At 41.1% G+C, this 10,161-nt stretch overlaps 1 protein-coding gene across 1 annotated transcript; it reads right to left on the reverse strand.

The window, feature by feature from the left end:
* Positions 1-2,370: 2,370 nt before the first annotated feature.
* LOC117319951 (unconventional myosin-VI-like) lies at positions 2,371-10,095 on the reverse strand. Its single transcript, XM_033874659.1, has 4 exons — positions 10,022-10,095; positions 9,035-9,163; positions 8,399-8,503; positions 2,371-2,494 (listed from the first exon to the last, which is right to left on the reverse strand). The coding sequence occupies exons 1-4, from the start codon at positions 10,090-10,092 to the stop codon at positions 2,386-2,388; spliced, it is 414 nt and encodes a 137-aa protein (XP_033730550.1). The 5' UTR covers positions 10,093-10,095; the 3' UTR covers positions 2,371-2,385.
* Between the last annotated feature and the right edge of the window lie 66 nt (positions 10,096-10,161).

Here is a 10,161-nt window from a genome sequence, read left to right on the forward strand (position 1 = left end):
TTTAACAGCAGGCCATGACTTCTTGGGAATATTTTCAAAATGTTCACAATAAATTTAACCTAATCATGTTTTCTGTAAAATGTAGAAATTAAAGGTACACATATTTCCTCTTCACAAAACTTTAAATGTCATTTCATAATAGTGTGACTGGCATATCATCACACTTCATGGTTTGTACAATATTTGCATGCTAGATTATCACAATACCACCTTCTTAGGTAATCACATTGTCTGAAACTATATAATATATCGGCATCAATCGGAATATCCTTGGAATTAACGGTAAGGATCCAGATTTTTATTTTATCAATTTAAAAAAAAGGTGATCATCAAAACACAGATCAAGAAAAAATGAATTAGAAAAAACTGACATGAATACACATAACATGACATTCTACATGTATCAGGCAAGACTCTAGAAAACAAAACCATCAACACACAACTCCAAGAGGATGTTCAAATCTGTGAAGTGTTCGACACAGACTAGCTGTTAGTATGGAGAGGCAACCCTGTCAGGGATTCAAGGACAGCTGGCAAGCCATTTCCATCAGGAAGGGAAGCTGACAGTTACAAAATGGGTTTAATTGGTAAAGGTTTCCAAGACATTATGTCAGCTTATCCTGAATGGTGGGCTTATATATATGACAGGAAGTCAAGATGACCTAGAAATGAAAATCAGGAGGACATGTGACAGGAATTCAGGAGGATATAGGACAGGAAGTCAGAAGGATATGAGATAGGAAGTCAGGAGGCTTAGAGACAGGAAGTCAGGAGGATACGGGACAGGAAGTCAGGAGGACATGTGACAGGAAGTCAGGAGGATATGAGATAGGAAGTCAGGAGGATATGAGACAGGAAGTCAGGGGGATATGAGACAGGAAGTCAGGAGGATATGAGATAGGAAGTCAGGAGGGTATGAGATAGGAAGTCAGGAAAATATGAGATAGGAAGTCAGGAGGATATGAGATAGGAAGTCAGGGGGATATGAGATAGGAAGTCAGGAGGATATGAGACAGGAAGTCAGGAGGATATGAGACAGGAAGTCAGGAGGATATGAGATAGGAAGTCAGGGGGATATGAGACAGGAAGTCAGGAGGATATGAGATAGGAAGTCAGGGGGATATGAGACAGGAAGTCAGGAGGATATGAGACAGGAAGTCAGGGGGATATGAGACAGGAAGTCAGGAGGATATGAGACAGGAAGTCAGGAGGATATGAGACAGGAAGTCAGGGGGATATGAGACAGGAAGTCAGGAGGATATGAGACAGGAAGTCAGGAGGATATGAGATAGGAAGTCAGGGGGATATGAGACAGGAAGTCAGGAGGATATGAGACAGGAAGTCAGGAGGATATGAGATAGGAAGTCAGGAGGATATGTGACAGGAAGTCAGGAAAATATGAGATAGGAAGTCAGGAAAATATGAGACAGGAAGTCAGGAGGGTATGAGATAGGAAGTCAGGAGGATATGAGACAGGAAGTCAGGAGGATATGAGATAGGAAGTCAGGAAAATATGAGATAGGAAGTCAGGAGGGTATGAGATAGGAAGTCAGGAAAATATGAGATAGGAAGTCAGGAAAATATGAGATAGGAAGTCAGGAAAATATGAGACAGGAAGTCAGTGGACATGGGACAGGAAGTTGGGGGAACATGGAACAGAATATCAGGATATATGACAGGAAGTCAGGGGACATGGGACAGGAAGTCAGGGGACATGGGACAGGAAGTCAGGATGACATTGAACAGAATATCAGGATGACATTGAACAGAATATCAGAATGACATGGGACAGAAAACCAAGATGTATGGAATGAAAGTCAGGATGACAGGGGACAGGAAAAAGGGCATAGTGACATAGTCAGGATGTAATGGAGAGGATATCACACTACATAAAAAACCTGAAGGTGATCCAGGACAGGATTGTTTATGCACTATAACTAAATGGAGGCTTTGCTGCATTCTTAACTATTTACCAGGATATCACTGTTACCTTGCATTCTTTGTGCAAACATGTAGACATTTAAAACAGGACATGTAGGACGAAATACTGGCAAATCTAGTGCATGCAACCTTTCAAATGTAAACTTTAGATACTTTCTTATATTATGTAACTGAACATAGAATCTAGGACATTCAGAACAGGTGTGAATACTGATAGAGATGAGACACTTTTATCTATAAAGTTTAGAGTAAGTAAATCTTTCACAACACATTTCATACAGAAACGACATAATAGTTATAGCTCAATGAATTCATCAGCATCTCACTATTAAAACAAACAAAAAAGAGTTACAAAGTCATTATCACCATGACAACCACTACAAGAAACTGATGTGCAAATTCTCTGGTGAAAGGAACAAAGTGAGTAAGCAAGCTTCGTTAGATCTAGAAGCTAGAAAAGCAGGATATTGGCAATCGTAAATCCAAAATTCTGTGGCATTCAGAAAAGTAAGAAGAAAATGGTGGTGATTCCATATACCTTTCTTTTGTAGTGCTAGTGATAAAACAGAAAACAATATTTTACAATAAAATGTTAGTCATACAAAGGAGAAAGCAGAAAAATGTCAGGATAATACAAGTCAGCTGCCATACATCGTCTGTCTTACTGAAGTCAGTCCTGGTGGTCACATGAACATGAAAGTCATACTGAAGATTGAAGCACAAAGATGAATCTTTTGTAGGTCAAGTCACCAAATAAGTGAAGTACTGTTTGTCAGATTTTAAATAAAATATCACAAAAAGTGTAAGGTGAAGGTCATCATAACCAAATTGTAGGTGAAGGTCATGGCAGACCATAAAGTGAGGGGGTCATGGAGGTCGTCTTACTTTTCTATAACCATGCTGATGGCTCTGTCAGCACAATAAAGGAGAGGAAAGGTTAGAAATACATGTCTGCTTACACAATATATCTCTCATATCCCTGTCACACTCCTCATATCCCTGTCACACTCCTCATATCCCTCTGTCACACTCCTCATATCCCTCTGTCACACTCCTCATATCCCTGTCACACTCCTCATATCCCTGTCACACTCCTCATATCCCTCTGTCACACTCCTCATATCCCTCTGTCACACTCCTCATATCCCTGTCACACTCCTCATATCCCTGTCACATCCATCATATCTCTGTCACATTCATCATATCTCTGTCACATTCATCATATCCCTGTCACACTCCTCATATCCCTGTCACATCCATCATATCCCTCTGTCACAACCATCATATCCCTGTCACACTCCTCATATCTCTGTCACATTCATCATATCTCTGTCACATCCATCATATCTCTGTCACATTCATCATATCCCTGTCACACTCCTCATATCCCTGTCACATCCATCATATCCCTGTCACACTCCTCATATCCCTGTCACATCCATCATATCCCTGTCACACTCCTCATATCCCTGTCACATCCATCATATCCCTCTGTCACAACCATCATATCCCTGTCACACTCCTCATATCTCTGTCACATTCATCATATCTCTGTCACATCCATCATATCTCTGTCACATTCATCATATCCCTGTCACACTCCTCATATCCCTGTCACATCCATCATATCCCTCTTTCACAACCATCATATCCCTGTCACACTCCTCATATCTCTGTCACATTCATCATATCCCTGTCACAACCATCATATCTCTGTCACATTCATCATATCCCTGTCACATCCATCATATCCCTCTGTCACAACCATCATATCCCTGTCACACTCCTCATATCTCTGTCACATTCATCATATCCCTGTCACAACCATCATATCCCTCTGTCACACTCCTCATATCCCTGTCACATTCATCATATCCCTGTCACAACCATCATATCCCTCTGTCACACTCCTCATATCTCTGTCACATTCATCATATCCCTGTCACAACCATCATATCCTTATGTAACATTCCTCATATCCATATGTCACATAAATAGGATCATATCCCTTTGTCACATTCCTCATATCCCTTTGTCACATTCCTCATATCCCTGTCTCATTCCTCATATCCCTTTGTCACATTCCTCATATCCCTCTGTAACACTCCTCATATCCCTCTGTCATACTCCTCATATCCCTCTGTCACACTCCTCATATCCCTCTGTAACACTCCTCATATCCCTCTGTCACATTCCTCATATCTCCCTGTCACACTCCTCATATCCCTCTGTCACATCCATCTTACATGTATCACTGTGTCACATCCATCTTATTCCTCTGTCACATCAATCATATCCCTCTGTCACATTCCTCATATCCCTGTCACACTCCTCATATCCCTGTCACATCCATCATATCCCTCTTTCACATTCCTCATATCCCTCTGTCACACTCCTCATATCCCTCTGTCACATTCCTCATATCCCTCTGTCACATTCCTCATATCTCCCTGTCACACTCCTCATATCCCTCTGTCACATTCCTCATATCCCTCTGTCACACTCCTCATATCCCTCTGTCATACTCCTCATATCCCTCTGTCACACTCCTCATATCCCTCTGTAACACTCCTCATATCCCTCTGTCACATTCCTCATATCCCTCTGTCACATCCATCACATCCCTCTGTCACACTCCTCATATCCCTCTGTCAAATTCCTCATATCCCTCTGTCACACTCCTCATATCCCTGTCACATCCATCATATCCCTCTGTCACACTCCTCATATCCCTCTGTCACACTCCTCATATCCCTGTCACATCCATCATATCCCTCTGTCACACTCCTCATATCCCTGTCACATCCATCATATCACTGTCACATCCATCATATCACTGTCACATCCATCATATCCCTCTGTCACATCCATCATATCCCCCTGTCACATCCATCATATCCCTCTGTCACACTCCTCATATCCCTCTGTCACATCCATCATATCACTGTCACATCCATCATATCCCTCTGTCACATCCATCATATCCCTCTGTCACATCCATCATATCCCTCTGTCACATCCATCATATCCCTCTGTCACACTCCTCATATCCCTCTGTCACATCCATCATATCCCTCTGTCACATCCATCATATCCCTCTGTCACATCCATCATATCACTGTCACATCCATCATATCCCTCTGTCACATCCATCATATCCCTCTGTCACATCCATCATATCCCTCTGTCACATCCATCATATCCCTCTGTCACATCCATCATATCCCTCTGTCATACTCCTCATATCCCTCTGTCACATTCCTCATATCCCTCTGTCACATCCAATAGCAATGTTTGTTATATGAAAGTTTGTTATATGAGAAATCTTTATTCAGAAGAACTTAGATGTAATGGTAGAATGACTATCAGTAGTGGGGGTCTATACCTCTGTAGTGAGGGAGTTTGTTAGAATGACTATCAGTAGTGGGGATCTACACCTCTGTAGTGAGGGAGTTTGTTAGAATGACTATCAGTAGTGGGGGTCTATACCTCTGTAGTGAGGGAGTTTGTTGGAATGACTATCAGTAGTGGGGGTCTATACCTATGTAGTGAGGGAGTTTGTTAGAATGACTATCAGTAGTGGGGGTCTATACCTCTGTAGTGAGGGAGTTTGTTAGAATGACTATCAGTAGTGGGGGTCTATACCTCTGTAGAGAGGGAGTTTGTTAGAATGACTATCAGTAGTGGGGGTCTATACCTCTGTAGTGAGGGAGTTTGTTAGAATGACTATCAGTAGTGGGGGTCTATACCTCTGTAGTGAGGGACTTTGTTAGAATGACTATCAGTAGTTGGGGTCTATACCTCTGTAGAGAGGGAGTTTGTTAGAATGACTATCAGTAGTGGGGGTCTATACCTCTGTAGAGAGGGAGTTTGTTAGAATGACTATCAGTAGTGGGGGTCTATACCTCTGTAGTGAGGGAGTTTGTTAGAATGACTATCAGTAGTGAGGGTCTATAAGTCTGTAGAGAGGGAGTTTGTTAGAATGACTATCAGTAGTGGGGATCTACACCTCTGTAGTGAGGGAGTTTGTTAGAATGACTATCAGTAGTGGGGGTCTATACCTCTGTAGTGAGGGAGTTTGTTAGAATGACTATCAGTAGTGGGGGTCTATACCTCTGTAGTGAGGGAGTTTGTTAGAATGACTATCAGTAGTGGGGGTCTATACCTCTGTAGAGAGGGAGTTTGTTAGAATGACTATCAGTAGTGGGGGTCTACACCTCTGTAGTGAGGGAGTTTGTTAGAATGACTATCAGTAGTGGGGGTCTATACCTCTGTAGTGAGGGAGTTTGTTAGAATGACTATCAGTAGTGGGGATCTACACCTCTGTAGTGAGGGAGTTTGTTAGAATGACTATCAGTAGTGGGGGTCTATACCTCTGTAGTGAGGGAGTTTGTTAGAATGACTATCAGTAGTGGGGGTCTATACCTCTGTAGTGAGGGAGTTTGTTAGAATGACTATCAGTAGTGGGGGTCTATACCTCTGTAGAGAGGGAGTTTGTTAGAATGACTATCAGTAGTGGGGGTCTATACCTCTGTAGTGAGGGAGTTTGTTAGAATGACTATCAGTAGTTGGGGTCTATAAGTCTGTAGAGAGGGAGTTTGCTAGAATGACTATCAGTAGTGGGGGTCTATACCTCTGTAGAGAAGGAGTTTGTTAGAATGACTATCAGTAGTGAGGGTCTATACCTCTGTAGTGAGGGAGTTTGTTAGAATGACTATCAGTAGTGAGGGCCTATACCTCCGTAGTGAGGGAGTTTGTTAGAATGACTATCAGTAGTGGGGGTCTATACCTCTGTAGAGGGGGAGTTTGTTAGAATGACTATCAGTAGTGGGGGTCTATACCTCTGTAGTGAGGGACTTTGTTAGAATGACTATCAGTAGTGGGGGTCTATACCTCTGTAGTGAGGGAGTTTGTTGGAATGACTATCAGTAGTGGGGGTCTACACCTCTGTAGTGAGGGACTTTGTTAGAATGACTATCAAAAGTGGGGGTCTATACCTCTGTAGTGAGGGAGTTTGTTAGAATGACTATCAGTAGTGGGGGTCTATACCTCTGTAGGGAGTTTGTTAGAATGACTATCAGTAGTGGGGGTCTATACCTCTGTAGGGAGTTTGTTAGAATGACTATCAGTAGTGAGGGTCTATACCTCTGTAGTGAGGGAGTTTGTTAGAATGACTATCAGTAGTGGGGGTCTATACCTCTGTAGGGAGTTTGTTAGAATGACTATCAGTAGTGAGGGTCTATACCTCTGTAGTGAGGGAGTTTGTTAGAATGACTATCAGTAGTGGGGGTCTATACCTCTATAGTGAGGGAGTTTGTTAGAATGACTATCACTAGTGGGGGTCTATACCTCCGTAGTGAGGGAGTTTGTTAGAATGACTATCAGTAGTGGGGGTCTATACCTCTGTAGTGAGGGAGTTTGTTAGAATGACTATCAGTAGTGAGGGTCTACACCTCTGTAGTGAGGGAGTTTGTTAGAATGACTATCAGTAGTGAGGGCCTATACCTCCGTAGTGAGGGAGTTTGTTAGAATGACTATCAGTAGTGGGGGTCTATACCTCTGTAGGGAGTTTGTTAGAATGACTATCAGTAGTGAGGGTCTATACCTCTGTAGTGAGGGAGTTTGTTAGAATGACTATCAGTAGTGAGGGTCTATACCTCCGTAGTGAGGGAGTTTGTTAGAATGACTATCAGTAGTGGGGGTCTGTAAGTCTGTAGAGAGGGAGTTTGTTAGAATGACTATCAGTAGTGAGGGTCTATACCTCTGTAGTGAGGGACTTTGTTAGAATGACTATCAGTAGTGGGGGCCTATACCTCTGTAGTGAGGGAGTTTGTTAGAATGACTATCAGTAGTGGGGGTCTATACCTCTGTAGAATGACTATCAGTAGTGAGGGTCTATAAGTCTGTAGAGAGGGAGTTTGTTAGAATGACTATCAGTAGTGAGGGTCTTTACCTCCGTAGTGAGGGAGTTTGTTAGAATGACTATCAGTAGTGAGGGTCTATACCTCCGTAGTGAGGGAGTTTGTTAGAATGACTATCAGTAGTGAGGGTCTATAAGTCTGTAGAGAGGGAGTTTGTTAGAATGACTATCAGTAGTGAGGGTCTTTACCTCCGTAGTGAGGGAGTTTGTTAGAATGACTATCAGTAGTGAGGGCCTATACCTCTGTAGTGAGGGAGTTTGTTAGAATGACTATCAGTAGTGGGGGTCTATACCTCTGTAGAATGACTATCAGTAGTGAGGGTCTATAAGTCTGTAGAGAGGGAGTTTGTTAGAATGACTATCAGTAGTGGGGGTCTATACCTCTGTAGTGAGGGAGTTTGTTAGAATGACTATCAGTAGTGAGGGTCTATAAGTCTGTAGAGAGGGAGTTTGTTAGAATGACTATCAGTAGTGGGGGTCTATACCTCTGTAGTGAGGGAATTTGTTAGAATGACTATCAGTAGTGGGGGTCTATACCTCTGTAGCGGGGGTACCACCACATCCTCCACAGCATTCTGGTCCTCCATAGCAAGACGCAAAGCCAGTTCTCTGTCTCTGTGCTCCTGTTCCAGCTGTTGTTGTCTGAAACACAATCAACCACAAATCTATTTTAGGCTTAATCAAAATGAGGACAGCAAATGACATTTCAGTCATGTTACACTATATGTTAAATTGAGCAATATGATATATCCCAATCTGACCAGATATCAAACTTGTATCCCCTATTTGATATATAACAATTTAACCATAACCTTTTACTATAAGCTGTTCACAAATAGCCGAGAAACATTTTTTATCAACTATAACAATAGATATTGGATAAATTTAATGTTTGGTTTGGTGTGTTTTTGTTTAACGTCCTATTAACAGCCAGGGTCATTTAAGGACGTGCCAGGTTTTGGAGGTGGAGGAAAGCCGGAGTACCCGGAGAAAAACCACCGGCCATACGTAACCCAGAGGTGGAGGGCTAGTGATAAAGTGTCGGGACACATTAACCACTCGGCCACCGTGCTGTGTAATGTACAGTAGGCAGAGGCCTTGTGTAATGTACAAGGCCTCTGCCTATGTATAAATATGGTAACTCCATCTTGTTCTGGTTGCCGTATTACATACCTTTCTTTGTTCTCATTTGCCTCCTTGGCCAGTAAGGTCTTCATCTTCTCTCGTTCCAAACGGTCTGCTTCAGCTTTCTTCTTCTGCTCCTCCTCTTCACGTTTCCTCTTAGCCTCCATCTCTACCTTCCTGTACATGGTATGGTTATAAAGCTAATTAATATATCTTATCACTCATAGCCTCCATCTCTACCTTCCTGTACATGGTATGGTTATAAAGCTAATTAATATATCTTATATGTGCCATTTATACCTGCACCTTATAACAAAAGTAAGTTGTAACAATCAGTTTGCTGGTAATTATTGTAGTATTAATACTATAAATCACTTATATTTCGAGAGGGATTTTTTGTTCACCTTTATATGTAAGAGTAATAAATAGAGTTTGAAAACTCTCATGCTATTTTCAATTTGGAAAGATGATGATTATATAAAATGTTTAAAATAGTTTTATTTATAGCATGCAAAATATGTATACTTATTAAATTACAAAATAAGCACTAGAAGATGTTACTGCTTGCTGGGTCGAATACTGTATACAAAAAAATTAGTATAATTACATTTCTAAATATAATGTTACTCACAGCAAAAACATGTCTGGTCTATTGAAATTTTGTTATCTTCTAGGCATCATGAATCAATGATGAATTGTTTCATTTACCTTCAGTTGAAAACAACTGACCTCACTTTCAAACATCAAATATGTCATTATTTGTAAATTTAAAAGCACTTCTGGATCAGCACTCGCAAAATCATGTATTCTCATGTTTTAAGAAGCAAGTTTCCAAAATAAAGTATTCACAAGAAAAAGAAACATTGTACAGACTCAAAATATCAGCATCTCCTTTCACAATTTTGAAACTGGCATAAAAACACAGACACAACTTCTAGCAAAAATTACACACTGTGAATTGAGGGTTATTTTCACACATGTACATACAAATGAGGATGTGCCTTATTTTGAATTGTATGCGCAATATTAACTTACAGCTTCCTCTCTGCTTCCTCTTCTCTTTTCTTTCTTTCCTCTTCTTCTTTCCTCTTTTTCTCTCTTTCCATCTCTTCCTGCAAGTTTAAAAAATTAAACAAATAAATTTACCACACTAAAAAAATATATCCAATTTTTCT

The sequence above is a fragment of the Pecten maximus genome, unplaced genomic scaffold (assembly GCF_902652985.1).
Source record: "Pecten maximus unplaced genomic scaffold, xPecMax1.1, whole genome shotgun sequence".
NCBI classification, from domain to species: domain Eukaryota; kingdom Metazoa; phylum Mollusca; class Bivalvia; order Pectinida; family Pectinidae; genus Pecten; species Pecten maximus.